The sequence below is a fragment of the Lissotriton vulgaris genome, chromosome 2_1 (genome assembly GCF_964263255.1).
Source record: "Lissotriton vulgaris chromosome 2_1, aLisVul1.2, whole genome shotgun sequence".
In the NCBI taxonomy this organism is placed as follows: domain Eukaryota; kingdom Metazoa; phylum Chordata; class Amphibia; order Caudata; family Salamandridae; genus Lissotriton; species Lissotriton vulgaris.
Window position 1 is genome coordinate 751,209,735 of NC_141687.1, and position 19,130 is coordinate 751,228,864.

The 19,130-nt window shown below is 41.9% G+C and overlaps 1 protein-coding gene across 1 annotated transcript in view; it reads right to left on the reverse strand.

The window, feature by feature from the left end:
• Positions 1-19,130, reverse strand: part of ABCC8 (ATP binding cassette subfamily C member 8) — a 1,237,886-nt gene that overhangs the window by 27,122 nt on the left and 1,191,634 nt on the right. The window contains exon 35 of the mRNA XM_086954145.1: positions 18,914-19,022. Within this exon, the coding sequence (XP_086810271.1) occupies positions 18,914-19,022 (109 nt within the window). The remainder of the gene's footprint in view (positions 1-18,913; positions 19,023-19,130) is intronic.

Consider the following 19,130-nt stretch of genomic DNA (forward strand, 5'->3'; position numbering starts at 1 on the left):
TTTACCCACCCACCAGCCCCTTATGGCAATGGTAGTAGTGCAATAAAATGGATTTGCTTTGATAGTATCCTTTTTGGATTGTAGTGGTTATTAAAGATGTTGCTGTTTTATTGCAATAAAATGATTTGCTTCATAACATTTTTTCTCCCCCAGTGCAGCGGAGTATCATACTCTAAATTGAGCAATGTGTTGATTAAATGTTAGAAGGTTAAGTTATTTGCTTTCTTCATTAGGTTCATAAAACGTCGTATTTATTTTTGGTCGGGCGGTAAGGTCATGATCGGTGAGCAGTAATTTCAAGGTCCCTAGAGGAGGGGCGCCACTCATTATGGATGGGAGCGCCCGGGGGGAGGCGGCCATTGGCCCCTCACACGGGGAGGCGGCACCCATTAAGTATGGGGTCGCCGAAGGGAAGGCGGTCATAGGCCCCTCCCAGGGGAGGAGGCGGCTCGATGCCCCTCCTAGGAATTTCCCGGGGCCAGGATATCCGCGACGGCGGATGTGATGTACAGTGTGGGGTGGGAGGGGGGTCCACGCTACCTTCTAGACACCTCACACGAGTCCTCGGACGACCACTACGATGGCGTCGAGTTAAGTAAAGGGCCCCCGCTAAGACAAGGGAAATTGGAAGTTGGCACAGAGGTACAGTCCTCTGTGCGCCCGCCACTCACACCGTGAGGGGGGAGTTCTGGTAGTAGGGATCTGACACCGGTTAAGACCTTGCCGTTGGCCCGTAATGTTAGGATGTACAATTTTATTTAGAAAGGATGCATTTGCAGGATGTTTAGACTCGGCTAGGAGAACCTTTGTATTAGAGATTTGTTAAGGTTAGCCAATAAACGTGTCTGCATCGGAATGTCATAAATGAAAATTGTACATGATATGAAACGTTTATTTTAATGTTTTAATTTTGTTTCATATTTTAATAAATAAGGCCGGGAGGGTAACTCCCTCCCACCTTCCAAAAGTTCAGAACTGCGTCCGTCTTCCCATCCTTGGGGATTGTGTTGGGAGGGGGTGACAGGCATCCCGGCCATATGAATTAACGGATACGTCCAATTGGTCAATTATGATTTGTCAAAATTCATGTGTTGCATAATGTTCCAAATTAATGTGTACATACAACCATATGTTTAACCCTTTAATTGCTGCCGTCGGCCAACGGTCGTCACAAGCGCTATCTCCCCAGTGCTGCGCACGACCGTTGGCCGACGGGCCAGCATTTGTTCTCCGAACGTTCAGCACTGGGCGCTGAACGTTCGACGCTGGGAACGGGTTAAATGGTGTCATTACCGCCGGTACGACTGGTACGAACCAGTTGGTGTACCTCTAATTTGTAATTATTGCATACAATGAAATTATCAAATTCTGCTCACTGTTCAAAGTGGTACTTTTATAAGTACACCATATGCGCGTAGGTAACTACATTTCCCAACCTTCTTGGGAGAAACGATCACGTGAGTGCGGAGTTGCACGATTACAAGAGTTTACACAAACGTGTTTCTGATATTCGTAGTTTTACATTCTACACAGATGACTAACCCCCAGATTCATCATGCTCCTCTTTTGCTATTCCTTAATAGCGATTATTAAGGAATCGCATTTAAAGACTCGCAAAACGGGATGCATGTAGAAATCGCAAAATTTATAGCGATTTCCACTGCTTCCTTATTTGCGATTCGCTAATTCCTAATCGCAAATAAGGAATGACTCCCCATACAATCCCATGGGCCAAAGGCCCATAGGAATGTATGGGGAGTCAATCCTTATTTGCGATTAGCAATTAGCGAATCGCAAATAAGGATGCGATTTCAAGGGTGCCAGGGTGTCCAAAGGACACCCTGTAGCACCCCTGAAATGATGATTTACACTGGTGTTGCGCACACACATGTCCAAAGGACATGTGTGTGTGTGTGTGTGTAACATCTAACTTAGAAAAATGCACTAAAGTACATTTTTCAAAGTTTTTGCTATTTACCACAAAGTCAGACTTCGCGGTAAATAGCGGCCAAAAATTGCAAATTCGCAATTCTAAAATGGTTCATGAATTGCATTTAAGGAATCTCAAATAGAGATTCCTTAAATGCAATTCCTCGCAAATTAGCGATTTCAAATTGTGCGATTTTTGCATTTGGGAAGATGAATCCCAAATGCGCAGAATCTGGCCCTTTGCGAGCCAATTTTTGCCTCATGAATCTGGCTGTATGACTCATGCTTTCTAGTTGATCAACAAAAAGTGTTTGAAATCATAATTAGCTTTCCGACTAAATTGTGATGTGCACAAACGTACTACATTACCCAATTTCCCTGTGACAAAAACAGATGATCATGTGACCTTCCCTTACGTCGTCACATGGACCAATCATGAGTGAATCACAATAAAAATGGCGAACGCACAACGCCGGTCACCTCCCCGAGACGGCTTGGTAGACGATCTGGAGTACCGACGGAGAGGTGAGCCGGGTGCACAATTTTGGGAGGTTTACTTAACTTGTATATGATGCAAGTGCAGCTGTACTCCACATGAGCCCCTTTTTTGATCACTCGCATGTAGATAAGAGCCTGTTTGTGGGACTAGTTATCAGCAAAAGAGCGAGACTGAGGCTGACCGCGCACTAACAATCGAGATTCTAATTCAGTTCTCTTTTGTGAGCACGAGGGGTGCCGCGTGGATATAGTGTGGGGGTTTTATGGCTTAGACAGACTTGATGAAAAAGTTTCACGCACTGAAATTATTTTTTATTTACCCATCACTCAACATCATCATTCATCATCCACAAGATAACCCTATGTCTCATAATTGGAAAGTGGACATGTCAACTTAGTCCTAATTTATATCCTTTATGAACCATTTTGGATAGAACTAAAGGAAGCCCAAATGATGAATGGGGCGGTATCGAATGGTAACTAATGGGTATCTGTATCTATAACTAAGATTCCTTTATCCTGACACATACACACTTTGGTGGTTTATGTTTTTCATAGGTAGTTTGTTGGTTGTTTGTTAGACCAGTGGACATTTTTTGTATGCTATGTAGACTTCCACGCCTCCACCCCCTCAAATCCGAATTCCTAAGTGTATAGTTACTACTAGTGACTTTTTACCTAATTGTGGAGATTTCCATCACCAATGTAGAGATTCCGCGATGCGAACATGAAGGGAAAATGATAATAGTTTAATATTTTTTCAAAATAATTAATATTATTCATAACTATAATTCAAATGCAAATTCATTTAATTAAATGTGAATCAATTAATACAATATTTAAATATGTTAATCAAATGTACACATTCATTTTTAAACAATTTAAGAAATGATTCACACTGATTAGCTTTTTTATTTGTATTTAATATTTGGTGAACTTGGCTAAAACCTTTAAGTTTTTTTTAAGGTGTAAAAATGTAATTAATATTTGTAATTAACTTCATTATTGCATTTTTAAAAATTATCGATAATTATATAAAATTTGAGGATGCAAATTAAATTAAACAAATATAATCTATATTTATGCTCCTTGGGCAAGCTTGTTGTAACAAGATCTCACAAGACTAGAATACAGTAAACACGTACAAATAATGGGAGAATGATCTATCCAGCAGACAGTCTGTGTGACCAGTGATATTGTGACCCAAATGTGTAATATCTAACTGTGTAAGTATGTGGTTTTACATTACTGTACCTTCTTCAAAATTGATGAATAATATTTGTTGGATTTAATTTGCATCCTCACTTTAATAATATGTTATTAGTTGTGTTTTGTTTTCATTTATCTACTATATGTTTTTGAAAGTACTTAACAATTTTAAGATACTTAAATTAGGGGTTAATTTGTATCCTCTCTTTATTATTATGGTATGAGTTATGTTTCGTTTTCATTTATCTAGACTATGCTTTTTTAAGTATTGAAAAAAATGATGTGATGCCTACATTAAGGACAACAGAAAGATCAATTTTACTATTTTTATTACTGACACCATGAAAGTATCTATCTGAAGTCCTGTTTCTTTGACCATCTCGAGAATCAACTTGCATATAACATCATTGTAACACTGTGTGCAACACAGACTGTGGCTTTTATGTGAGCTCATGTCTTTTTTCATGTTTATACTAGTCCGTTACTTATGTCACTGAATGATTCATTTGTGTATTGTTTGAAAAAGGAGCCTTTGTACCATAATGCATCACAAATAAACTCCACTATCTTATGCACTTTGGAGTGTATCCTTCATTTGGTGAAAGAGGATCTGTAATATTGGAAAGGGCGGCATCCATCTTCCGGGCACCAACACACTGGTGCTGAACCCCTTTTGCTGCCACACATGGAGGGATCTCATATACATGTATATAAATCTCTCCTAAAAGATTCTATCCTGTATATTTTATATTTTTGTATTTGTTCGTGATGTGAAAAATGGAAACTCTGCTGATCTTGGGGTTGTCCTAGAAAAGCACTATGTGTTTTTAAAATACCCCTCACACACTATGAATCGTATAGTGTCATGCTTCAATCCCTATCAGGGTGACCCACAAAAGTCACTAAATGTATCTATGCTTAACCCACTGGTAGCTTGGCACAACACAGTCAGGCTTAACTTGGAGACAGTGGCCCTCATTACAATATCTGTCGGATCGCAACAGACAGGATGTTGGTTGCTATCCGACCGATTTCTGCTGTCGCAGTCGGACTGGCGTATTAAGATGCACAGTGGTTGGAGGGAGTGCAGAGGAAGCCTGTCCGACTGTCGGTCTGATTGTAATTCCCTACAATAAGGGTTGCGCCTGCTCAGGCACCCCCATAGAGATTACGATGTCCCTTTCAGACAGCCTTTAAAAGGCGGTACGGCCACCATTGAAAGGCTGTCATAAACAGGCTTTGGGGGCCCCAAGCAGGGTCCACGTCTCTCCTCAGCCTATTGACTATGAGGCCCTGTTAGGCACCAGTGGTGACCCCCTAAACTTCCATACCCCGCAAGTCAGCACCACATTGTGCCTGACATACAAGTTACTTACCTTCGGTAACGCTGTATCTGGTAGAGATGATTGTAGCCGCAGATTCCTTAACGTAGAAGTATCCCCAGGTGTGAGACTGGATATGGAAAAATTTTGCCACAGCATCCCTGCGCGCCAGGGGCGGGTGACACCACGCGACTCCGCCCTAACGCTGTCTGCGGGAGTGAAGTCAGCGAGGTCAGATAAGTCCCACCCCGGCGCGCTGTTGTCAGTTTTCTTCGGTGAACTTTCCTGCGCCACAAAGCAGAGCCATCACCAACAAAACTGTGAGAGCATGGGAACAGTGTGCCAAAAAGCAGTGAAACAAAAAGGGAAGAACGAATGGTGAAGAACAGCACCATAAGGGACCGTGCCAGGCACTGTGTTACTGAAAGTCATGAAAGGAAAGGAGAAGAGCACCGTTTCTGAGGAGCAACCCTGCAAACCGAAGGCGATATCCACCCCGGGGGCAGAAAAACATGTGAAAAATGTAATAACAGATGACAGGAAGTCTGCAACCACAATCTATAACAGTGAGGGACAACAAATCCGGAACAGATTAGTAACAATAAAGTTTCCCAAGACAACACCATCAAGAAGTGTTGTTTCCCCTGTAAAGAGACCCCCAACCCAGATGACTGCAGAGGAGTCAGAAACCCCAAGCAATGAAAAAGGGAGAGATTATGAGCAGGACCCACACTGGAAAAGCCATGGTGTTGGGATGCAGAAGGACACGTGAACCTACTGCCAAAGTACCAGAAAGGAAGGGGTGGAACAAATAAACAGAATGAAGCATCCTGCGAGGGAAGAAGTGAAAAAGGGCACTCACAAAGAGGGAGGCGAGTGCATATGACCAAACTGAAGGTCCTCGCAGAACGTAGAGGAAGGGCGGGCCAAGAAGAAATCTGCAGCTAGAATTATCTCTACCGATGGCAAGCGACTTGTACATCTGATAGAGACTACTAGCCGCAGATTCCTTAATGAAGAATAGATGCCATAGCCATAGGAGGAGGCTCTGCGAGAGAACCTCAACAGCTTGGAAGAACACCGGGCCCCAACAGGGAATGTGCCATGGGGGCAGGCAGGACGGCCTGGCCCCCACCAAGCAGAAGTAATCAAGAACGAGAAGAAGGGAAGGTCAGGATACCACAAGCCTACCCGAGAGGCAAAAGGCGTCCGCCAGAGAACCTGGAGGGAACAGACGGCACCAAAAGAGTCCCAAGGAAGAAAAGAACCACTGCCAAATCTAAGGAGAAGTGGCGGAAACAGAGACAGAGCCTGCCTCAGGAGAACACACCCAGCAAAGGGAAAAGCTGAACAAGCATCAGCCCCTAGGCAGGGGAGAAGGCAGGAACTACCCCATAGCTGAGAGGCGCATACATGCGGAGGAAGACACATACGTGCCAAGCTCCAGAAGAGCAAGGAACAGGAGCACACGGATACACGCCGAGGCCCATGGAGGTGGACCATAACGAGCAGGCTTGCACAGCAGGCAGCCGGTACATACTATGAAGCTGTGTGCCCAGAACAGGTCGAGCGTAAGACCAAGACAGGTGCAAGGGAACCCCAGAACAAGCCCCGGAGGGGGTCGTCCCAGTGGCACAACCCGGACCACGAAGAGAAGTGGAACCGGCAAAAGGAATAGACGAAAAATATGCGGCACGGACCTAAGCCGTCAACCAGAACACAGGAGAACACCAGGAATATCCCAGCGCCCCTGGAACACAAGGTAGAGGACCAGGCCGTAGACAGCATAACAAAGTCAGTCTGGAGATCCAGAGGCTGAAGAGAAAAGGCAAACCCACAGAAGCAGATATCCAGCAGGAACAAAGGACAAAATGCACGACAGGCAAGCCCTATAGACGAAGGATATAAACACCATTGGATACTATGCAGGACAGACCTGGAGCAGCGCAAACTGCTTGAAGACGGAAAAAAAAGACCGCACCAAGCGGTATGTAGTGACACCAGGAAAGGCGAGGAACCCGAGAAGGTATCTACACCCACACAGCTTAGGGCAGAGCTATACAATAGCTACAGGTACCCCACCTAGGGTATGACACGTCTCAAAACAAAACATGGGAACTCCTCTTAGGGAAAAAAAACCTGCAGCAAAGGCAATAACATAAAGGACCTGTGGGTAGCACCACAGATGGCTTACCAATCAGCCAAAAAATACACAGATGATCCAACCTGAGGACCTATACTGCTTCACTAACAGTCAAAAAACACACACCCATCCAAAGCCAAAGGGCTGTACCAGCAGCCAACAGTACAGAGGGACCCACCTAAGGACTCTAAAGACATTCCCCACAGACGGGCCAACCAAAACACTAGGCCCACAGAGAAGGTGGGATAAACTCCTCCCATAAAGCGCCAGCGATGTTCCATGGAAAACGGCGATAACCTTGCTTAAACGACCCTGTGGTCCTGTCCGCATAATCTACCTCCAACATGAAGTATAGGTAACTCAGCATTTTTGCAGACGTTAGTTTTTGGCGAAAACAGCGGTTTTCGCCAGAAACTAACGTCTGCAAGAATGCCTGAGCCTCCTTGTAAATTTCGCAATGTGCACATCTGTGATATTTACAAGTTTGTTTTGCCCAGTGATGCCCACTTTGCAGCTCATTAGAGATGCAAAGGGAGGCGTCGGGTAAAAGGGTGCTAACATGCGCTAATGCATGTTATCACCTTCTTGTTGATAGGGCGAAAACATTATCTCTGCTTTTTTGGCTTTTAAAGCCAAAAATGCAGGGATAAGGCCCTTGATAATATGCCCCCCAGGGTGCCTATCAATACATTTTAGTTACCATGCTTGGGCTACTGGTTTAATCAATATCTATGGTTTCAATACAGAACACAACAGCGCTGCTTTTGAAGGCAATGCAGCCAATCTTCAGGGAACTGTTTAAGATTTCCAAGAGGCGCAATGTATTTTACAGATACTTTTTGTGTAGTCGGGCTCAATTAATGTTATGATGATGAAAACTTAAGTTACCACCTAGCGTTAGAGTCACATCACATTGAAGGATATGCTATGCCATCTATGACCACAGGCTGCACCTGAGATGTACTGCACGGTGTACTGTAACGCTATAGTGAGTACCAGGATAGCATTAACCACAAAGCTGCTCCTTGTAACTACACAGTCAATCATATGCACTGACTATAATTCTGACTATGAGCAGTGTGTTGCTCTCGCAGATAAGGTATGCATGAGGTGCAGTTACCCAGCGCGTTCTCTTTGTACACCGAGGTGTTTATTCAAAACTAGCTATAATACAAACTGCATCCATTTGAAGTGAAGTGCCATTCAGATGCAAGCGATTGGCTTTCTGGAAAGATGACATTTGCTAAGAAATTACTTAGAGAGACGCAATTTGCATGCAAAGTGACTCATTTTGTTAATAACCTCTATGGATGTGTGTACGAGACCGTTGAGAGAAAGCCTGCAACCCAGCTGTCTTTACAGACGCACAGCAGGTCTTAACGATTAGACTTCTTTAGAACCCCATTAAATCACTAATAAAAGCCGTGGACCCTATCTTAGGCAATTTCGAGGATTCGAATCTCAAAACACATACAAATACACAAGTATAAATCAAACAAATTAACAGATTACGAAATGTTTTATTTAATTCACAAATTAAATAAAATACAAAAATTCTGACATTTTAATGGGAAGAACGGAGCATTTCAATATTTGGTTTAATGTCTGAAAGACAAAGGGATATGCTAGTCTCTAGCATCTCAGTTTATCTTCTTCGCTCCTTATGCTTGCATGCTCTTTTTTGTGGCTCACCAGTCATTCAACTGAGGCCCTGATCGCCCTAATTACACTGTGTTTTCTGTAATTGTGCTGCTCCATTGAATAAAACTTAAGGATTCCATCTTCATTTTATCTCCCAATTTCAAATTCCTTACATTTACACAGGATTTTAAAATGTCAAATTTTACTTTAACTTCAATACAAACACACACATATGTAAATATATATATATATATATATATATATATATATATATATATATATATATATATATATATATTCACTTATAAAACCATAGGTTTCAGGTCTTATATAGTTTGGAATTAGCATTTAAAAAAACATTGAAATTGCTCCTATATAGTTAGTTGTACTAACTATATTTCGCGCACCCGCAATCCACTGCTGATGATGTCACATATTACATCATTCATGACATGGTCAGTGACATCACTGATGCCATCTCAAATGACATCACTGATGATATCTCATTTGACATCACTGATGACATCATCCGGTGACTGTGTTTCTGTAAAGTTTAAATATGTTTTACATATTGAAGAATGAGTGGATGTATAAGTGTCTGGATGAAGGATTTAGTAGGTGCGTGACTGACTGTATGAGTGAGTGATTAAATGTGTCTTACTAAATGCATGGGTTAGTGACTAAACTGTCTGAATGTGTGCATCAGTATGTCTGTTGTTGTGTAAGCTGCTGCATGTGTTGATCAGTAGCTATATGAGTGGCTATATGGGTTATTGATTGGTTGCCCAAGTATTTGAATGGGAGACTGAGTGTGTGTGTGGGTGGCTGGGAGGTGTGTGACTCTGTGCATAGATGTGTGAGCAGTTGATTCACTAGGTGCATGAGTTCAAGAGTGCATATGGAAACAGCTATATGGGCGGTTGACTGTGTGCATGGGTGTGTTGGTGAGTGAATGGATATTTCAGTGCTACATGTGCAAGTAAGTACATATGTAAAATACAGTGCATGTGAGAGTTGGCATATATAAATGACTATACATGAGAGCCAGTGAATGTGCGAGTGGCTATATGGATCATTGTGTACTTGTATCAGTGATTGTATAAGAGAGTAAGTATGTGTTAGTATATGTTTGAATAAGTAAGGTGTTATGTGTATAACTGTATAGTGGAGGAAATTGAAGTGTGATTGATTCTTTGCATGACTGACTAGGTGTGTGAGTAACTCCATGGACGAGTGGCAGTGTGTGAGTGTCTGTATAGGTGTATGAGTGCAAATGATAGTGTTGTATTGATGAGTGACTGTATGTATGAGTGATTCTATGGGTGAATGAGTGAATGTGTGTGTAGACCTAGGAATCAGTGAGTGCGTATGTAGTAACTGGTATTGGTGTGTCAATGGTTTCAAGAATGGTAGTCTGTATTTAACACTGGGTGTATCAAAGGTTATATTAGAGTGTGAGGAGGTGCATCGTATTATCACATGAATGATATCATCAGTGATGTGATCAGTGATGTCAAATGAGATGTAATCAGTGATGTCATCAGTGATGTCACTGACCATGTCATGAATGATGTAATATGTGACATCATCAGCAGTGGTTGCGGGTGCGTGGAATATAGTTAGTACAACTAACTATATAGGAGCAATTTCAATGGTTTTTTAAATGCTAATTCCTAACTATATAAGGACTGAAACCTATGGTTTATTGAGTGAATTTACAAGGTTTTTTAAATGCTAATTCCTAACTATATAAGTCCTGAAACCTATGGTTTTTTAAGTGAATTTGCAAGGTTTTTTAAATGCTAATTCCTAACTATATAAGGTTTGAAACCTATGGTTTTTTCAGTGAATTTGCAAGGTTTTTTAAGTGCTAATTCCTAAATATATCAGGGTTGAAACCTATATTTTTTTTCAATAAATTTCAAAGGTTTTGTGAATGCTAATTCTATTAGCAGATAACGTTTATATATGTTATTATCCTTCTGGGACCACCTGAGCAGCCATCTTGTTTCTCAGGAGAAGTGAGGCACAAGAGAGCACAAAACAAGAGTGGAAAACGCAAAAAGGGGGCAGGGTTGAGACCCCCTGACCCCCTAGCCCTTCTCAGGGGGTCCCAGAAGGACCACCAAGTGCAATTTATTTTTAATTTTTTTAAATCGCGGGGTACGCGCACGGTACGTGTACCCTACGCGTACGGTGCGCGTACCCCGCGATTATTTTATTTATTTATTTTTTGCCCTTGGGGGTCCTTTTGGGACCCCCTGGGAAGGGCTAGAGGGTTGGGGGTACTCTACCCTGCCCCCTTTTCGTGTTTTCCACTCTTGTTTTGGGCTCTCTTGTGCCTCAGTTCTCCTGAAAAACAATATGGTGGCCAACACTTCCTGGTTTGGACAGTTTGGAATGTTGACAGTCGACTGCCAGCCAATCAGAAACTCGCTCGCGTACGGTACGCGTACCGTACGTGTACGGTGCGGTGAGCGCATATAGATCTATAATTTGATCAAATTCAATTTTCTCAACAACTACTGGAGACATTGTCACCAAATATAGAAAAGGCACTAATGCATACCTGTCCCTACCATTTTGCCAAGTTTGGTGTAATTCCGTTCAGCCGTTCGGGCTGTAGCCGTATCTAAAGGTCCCATAGAAAATGCCATTTGAAAAGTTTCAAATTCAATTTTCTCAAGAACTACTGGAGAGATTGTCACCAAACATAGCAAAGTCACATCTGCATACCAGGCCGTACCATTTTGCCAAGTTTGGTGTAATTCCATTCAGCCGTTCCAGCTGTAACCTTGTCTAAAGGTCCCTATGGAAATGAACATGGGGAAAACACGTTTTGGGACCCCCCCCTTTCGGCCCCTTCTTGACAAATCCCCCCGAAACTTTCAGGGAAGGAGCGGAGCGGAGCTGGCCAAAATTCTGGAAGATTACACATAGATTCCTCAATCGGCGCCAAAGTTATTCCCAATAGAATGTTGAGCGCATATAGATATATAATTTGCTCAAATTCATTTTCTCAACAACTACTGGAGGGATTTTCACTAAATATAGAAAAGGCACTACTGCATACCTGTCCCTACCATTTTGCCAAGTTTGCTCTAATTCCGTTCAGCCGTTCGGGCTGTAGCCGTGTCTAAAGGTCCCATAGAAAATGCCATTTGAAAAATTTCAAATTCAATTTTCTCAAGAACTACTGGAGGAATTTACACCAGACATACAAAAGGCACTGCTGCATAGCAGTCCCTACCATTTGGCCAAATCTGGTATAATTCAGTTCAGCCGTTCCAGCTGTAACCTTGTCAGAATGTCCCTATGGAAACTAACATAAGGGAAAAACCCGTTTTGGAATCCCCCTTTTTTCTCGGCCCCCGCTTGACGAATCCCCCCGAAACTTTCAGGGAAGGAGCGGAGCGCAGCGAGGCAAATTTAAGGAAAATGATGACAGGCAGATCCCTCAATCGGCGCCAAAGTTATTCCCAATTGAATTATCGGAATTTCCTATGTTAACTAGGTCCTAACTATATATACCTACTGGCGACTGCCAGTATATATATATATATATATATATATATATATATATATATATCAATCCAGCAAGCGAAAGTGTTTTTGAAATTTTTCTGAAACTTAAATATATACATAGTAAGCTACTGTATAAGTTAAATTAATATTCCTTCTAAATTAGTAATGAGTGATACTGTTTCTAACATATGTCATCTGAGTGGGTGTGCGACTGTTTGTATCAGAGTGGAATTGGGTGTCTTAGTGCTGTGTCTGTGTGAGTGGGTGTGTTAGTGGATGTATAGATAAATAAGGGTGTGTGTGAGTAGCTATATTGGTGTTTGAATGACTATGTGAGTGGCTGTATTGGGTATTGTATGATATTGGTTGTATGGGTGAGTGAGCAGCTGCCTTAGTAGCTACATGGGTGGGGGAGTATGTGAGTGGCTGTTTTAGGGACTGAGGGACTGTGTGAGTGGCTCTAGGTGGGTGAGTCGGTGTGTTAGTAACTGGGTAAATTTGTGGCTGTTTGAATGAATCTATGTGTAAGTGACCTGAGTGAAGTGTTTGATTGGATGTATGGATAGGTCAGGTGAGTGAAGGTTGGTGTGAGTGGCTGTATGGGTGGGAGATTTATGGGTGTGTGATTAATTTGTTTTAGTGGCTGTATGAGTGAGTGGATGTGTGTAAGTTGTTGAATGGGTATGGGAATGGTTATATGAGTAGTTGTGTGAGTGGATGTTTTTATAGTTTGTAGGATGCTGTGAGTGCGTGTGTGAGTAGTTTTGTGGATGATGTCATCTGTGATGTAATGTGTGATGACATTACTGATGTCATCTCAAATTACATCAGTGATCTCATTTGAGATGTCATCAGTGATGTCATAGGTGATGTCGCTGACCATGTCATGAGTGATGTAATATATAAGGCTATAAGCAGTGCATTGCGGGGTTGTAAGTTATTTTTAGCACATGTATAACTTACTGGTTTTGTATGTGGGAAATCTGAGCCTAACTTTAACGTCCCTGTAAACTTTGTTTTTTCAGTGAATTTCTAGGGTCTTTTTAAATTCTATTTCCTAACTATAAAGTCCCTGTAACCATTGTTTTTCAGTGAATTTCTAAGGTTTTTCTTATTCTATTTCCTAACTATAACATACCTGCAACCTTTGTATATTTCAGTGAATTTTAAGGGTTTTTCACATTCCATTTCTAAAATAATATGTCCCTCTAATGTTTAGTTTTTTTAGTTAATGTGTGGTATTTATTTTTAATACTAAGTGTATTACGTTTTTATTTTTAATCAAGTCAAGTCAATTTTTAATCAGTTATGTTGAATCTAGTTTTTATACTGTCACATTGAATTTAAACCTACACTCCTCTTGGGTTATTTCATACTTACTGACAAGGATCCCTATTATAGTGGGATACCAGAACCTCTTCCCCTTCTCTAGAGACAGCAAGTTTTCTGTACCATCACAACAAATTTTACTTCAAAGTCACATTTACAATCCTCCTAAGAGATCCTCTGTACCATTACAGCTACTTCTTAAGCCAGCAATAATCTGTCTATATCAAAGCCCTCCTTAAAGTCAGGCACCAATGCTCTGAATATATGAACTCTTTATTCTGCACTGAACATAGTAGTGGTGTCCACACCTTATAAGCTAGACTTTAACAGCTATTTGACCTTCCAGTGCACCTACTTAACACTGCAGCCAGCAAGACTCATTTCTCCGCCAAGGTTCTCTTAACCTCACAGTTTCTCTCATCTGGACCCAGATGACCTAGATGTGGCCTCAGGTCCCACTCAGCCTGCCTGTCCCCGAGATCCTCAGGGTACTGGATTTGGGAGGAGACAGTACTTCCTGCACCATGTCCAATAAAGAAGTATGCCTCTGGGGGTTCTTCTCTCTTCTCAGGAGACTTTAACCACTCATTTCTACACTTTTCACCCTCCTTGACACTTTGGGGCCCTCATTCTGAGGTCAACTACAATCGGGGTTCTCCCTTTTCAAGAGTGATGCTTCAAAATAAGTATGAGTGTAAAATCCATTCAGCTCGCGAAATCTGCGAATTTTAGGCAATTTCGCGATCCACAAATCTTGCGAAATTGCTGAAAATTTGCAATTCGCTCGCAGGCGTTTTTTTTTTTTTTTTGGCAGCTTCTTCGTGTATAATGCAGGCAGGATTCATTCTGGCACGATGCTCCTGTCACAAAAGTTAAACGTCAACAGGAAGCACTTACAGAATGATATAAATAAAGCAGGTGCCCGAGTTGCAGCTCAAATTCAGTCACGCATTATAATCAGCCCAAACAACTAGTGAGCACAGTTGAGGCTAGGCTAGTACTTCCTGTGAACAGGAGCAGCTTTCTCCTCATCTGGTGATCGGTCTCTGACCCTTTATAAACAAGAGGCATGTGAACTCGCATAGAAGCCCCTCCACACACACACTAGTGTATGCAACGTCTTCGCGCCCTTTCCTCACAATGATGGACAGCTCACTCGAGGGACGTCGGCGCCCAAACAACTAGTGAGCACGGTCGAGGCTAGGCAGGTGTGCTTCCTCCCCATATCTCTACCACCTACAATTAGATGTAATCCTTGATAGAGGTCTGCATCCATGAGTTTCTCGAGCGCAATCCCCTTGTACTTCCGGTGAACAGGAGGCTACTTTCTCCTCATCTGGTGATCGGTCTCAGAACCTTCATAAACAAGAGGCATGTGAACTCGCATAGAAGCCCTGCCACACACACACTAGTGTATGAAACGTCTTTGCGCCCTTTCCTCACAATGATGGACGGCTCATTCAGGGGCCTCGTGCCTGAACAACTAGTGAGCACGGTTGAGGTCAGGCAGGTGTGCTTCCTCCCCATATCTCTACCACCTACAATTGGATGTAATCCTTGATGGAGGTCTGCATCCACGAGTGTCCCGAGCGCAATCCCCTTGTACTTCCTGTGAACAGGAGGCTGCTTTCTCCTCATCTGGTGATCGGTCGCTGACCCTTTATAAACAAGAGGCATGTGAACTTGCATTGAAGCCCCGCCACACACACACTAGTGTATGCAACGTCTTCACGCCCTTTCCTCACAATGATGGACAGCTCACTCGAGGGACCTCGGCGCCCAAACAACTAGTGAGCACGGTCGAGGCTAGGCAGTTGTGCTTCCTCCCCATATCTCTACCGCCTACAATTAGATGTAATCCTTGATGGAGGTCTGCATTCACGAGTTTCTCAAGCGCAATCCCCTTGTACTTCCTGTGAGCAGGAGGCTGCTTTTTCATCATCTGGTGATCGGTCTCTGACCCTTTATAAATTAGAGGCATGTGAACTCGCATAGAAGCCCCGCCACACACAAACTAGGGTATGCAACATCTTCCCGCCCTTTTCTCACTATGATGGACAACTCACTCAAGGAACCTCGGCGCTTTTCGGCGCCGTGGAAAGGTTACAGACACACGTGTCACAAATAGAAAAAAATCGATGAGTTCGTGGGAAAATCCGCAAAATCACAGATTTTATTGCCATTTCGCGCGAATTCGCAGACCGCGAATCCGCAAAATTCACCCATACTTACTTCAAATTCTTCTTGTGGTGCATATTGCATTCCGTGCGTCTCTTCCTAGGCTCTTAGGGCGAACTAGTACCCAAACTTGTACATAGAGATGAGTAAATGGGTCTGTCAGTGATTTTATGGTTATAGGACTGAGTGTTGCAGCCACTGTATGCCTTTATGAGTGGTGGGTGCATAATTAGATTTGTGGTAGTGTAACCAGATATGTAAGTGCCTAGCTGACTGTATGAGTGTGTGCAAATTATAAACTATAGAATTACACACTATAAGCAAACACCCAAATCTAATTTCAAACAAATGTATTCATACTGTCCGAATAAAATTGCCATACTTTCCGTATACCAATTTCTCTTTCTTGCTCTCTTTATTTTTAGTCAATGTTATCATCTAAGCTCCATTCTATTTTCCCTTCTACTATAGTCTCCAGATGGCCCACATTTTCTTTCAGCTTACATACACCCACAATGTCATATATAAATATACTTTGATATACTACAACCTAATAAACATACCTGTAAACACTCTTTGCTGTTCTTCCAGTTTTATTTCTATCTCTGATCACATCTGTTTTCATTCCAAATGTGGAGCCAGAACTCCTGCACACCACCTCCTCTCCCAGTAATACAGCAGGTAAAGTGGCTAATCTTCACCGTGTATTCTTATTTATGTTACTCTAGTTAACAAATCACAGCATTCCTTTCATCTTACTTTTTTCTTATACCACTTCTAAATAGTCAGGTTTTCTTTAACCCTTTCCATGCTTCCTGCGAGGAAGCCCAATTTGGTTGTTTTTGTCTGTGAATCTGTGAATCCTCTTTGACGCTCAGTGGGACACCCATGTAATTTCACAGAGAGGTTCTCTTTATGCGGGGATGCGCTGAGCCCCACTATGGCTCCATGAATCTCGCCAGTGACTAAAAAAACATTTTATGGCTTTTTACTGCCAATTAAACATGCTTTTACCTCATTTATAACACACCCACAGGGTCCGGGCACCTCTACCTAACCCAGTCATCAGTTTTACATGCTTTTTTTTCAGCCCAGGTGACCATTTACTGATGATTAAATGGCGGCCTCAACTTTTTTATCGGGTTGCTGCAAGACAGTCAGGGTCCTGATGTGGCGCCTGTAGGTGCAGAGCAACCACTGATAGATTCATGGAGGATCTACTCCCTAGATATACAAATTGGGGTTTTGTTCAATATGTCTAAAACTACCGAACACATTTACACCAAATCATGCTTTCTGGACCAAGAGCTAGTGTTCTGCCAAATTTGGTGTAATTCCATCCGGCAACTCCGGCTGTAGTTGTGTTCAAAAACCCTATGGGAATTAACAGAGGGAAAAAGCATTTTGGGACCCTCCTCTTTTTCTCGGCCCGCTCTTGATTGATCACTTCAAAACTTTCAATGTAGATTCATCAAATGATATAGGCAAGTCAATAAACTATTTTCTTATGGAAACTGGGTCCTACCTATATCTACCTATTGACGACTGCCAGTAAGTAAGTAATATATACAAACACACACACATACGCACAAACACAAATAAACACACACACACACATATATATAAAATGTAATACATATATATATATATATATATATATATATATATATATATATATATATATATATATATATATATATATATATATACATACATATATACACACACACACACACACCTAAATATTTAACTTTTTGGGTTTGCTGAAAACTTTGGCGCTATTTCACAAAATCTTCACAAAAAATTTCCAAAAAATACATTCATCCACATCAACTCCTTCCTGGAAAGTTGCCGGGTGATCCCTCAATCGACGACCGAGAAAAAAGAGGGTCCAAAAACACAATTTCCCTATGAAATTTTCCACAGGGATATTTGACAGCGATACTGCGAAAAAGGCACAGCAAAATTACATCAAATGTGTCCTATTTTTTTTAATATCAAGTTAAGGAGAAAGGGGCAGAGTAGTAGTACACTGCCCATCTGTACCTTGTGGGGGAGGGAGTACCTGAGGCCCCCCTGAGACAAGATAAACAAATATAAAATATATAGATATATATGATAAGGTATTTCAGCAATCCTGTGGGTGGCCTGCAAGAGCCAGTGTGGCGCCCTGAGCTCCACTCGAATTCCTTTGGGAGCACCACAACCATGCTGCATCCCGCAAGTCTCACAGGCTCAGAACATTTCTTTAAAGGAGAGAGTGGGGTCGGAGTGTCTGCGATGGGTTGCTGCAAAATGGCGAAGGCCATGCATGGCAGTGGGCTTGGCAGCCTTCCGGGGAGAATTGAAGGCACTGTGGGCATGGCCAATGCGTGCCTAGTGTGCCCAATGGGGTTTGGGTGCAGGGCCTAGCCAAAGGCCTGGCCCTGCAGCCAATCCCACTCTGCAGATAGTCAAAGGTCATGTGCAGCGGGGGCTGGCCTCAAATATGGTAATAAAGTATTACTTTGCATAATCCCTAGAAATTCACTGGAAAAACAAAGGTTAAAGTGACATTATGGTTAGGTATGATAATATTATCTTACTTTGCATTAAAGAAATTCAATGAAAAAAACAAAGGGCAAAGTGATGTTATAGTTCGGTGAAATTGTCAGTGTAAATGTAACATTTTAAACAAAAAAAAACGACTGAAATTCAACAATCATCATTATTTCAAGTAACTATAACTTGCGCCCTTGACAAGTACTGCTTATCACCTCACATATTGTAACACTCATGACATGTTCTGTGATATCGCTGATACATTACTCATGACAACTGAACTGACATCATGGATGACAACACTGTGCATAACCGGGATGCGAGGCACACTCTCTTGAACCTTGAGCTACGAAAGACAATACATGTGCATAGGTGCGAGAAGTATTTTACCCTCCTTCCATAACCCTTTTATACCCTTTTTAACACTATGCACGAAACAATTTTATTTGGTATCAAGTACAGAAATTGATTTGGGATACAGATATCTTTTTATGAGAAACTGTAATTTATTTAAGATCATCATATCCCCCAGCACAAATTTATGATGAGGCAATATTTGCATGCACAGTAAGAATCATAACATTCCATCTATACTTGCCGAATTGTTCCACTGAATAATACTGGATCTTGCAGAATTATGGAGAGTCGGGATCTCAGTGTCTGCAATGGAAGTTTAGCAATGTCTATGCCATCAATGATAATTCTTCCTAAATGAAACAGCAACACAGATGTTAATATTTTTTAATTGGGAACATTTGTTTACAGTATATCACATAACCTAATGTAGCACTACACTAACCTTCAATGAAGTCAAA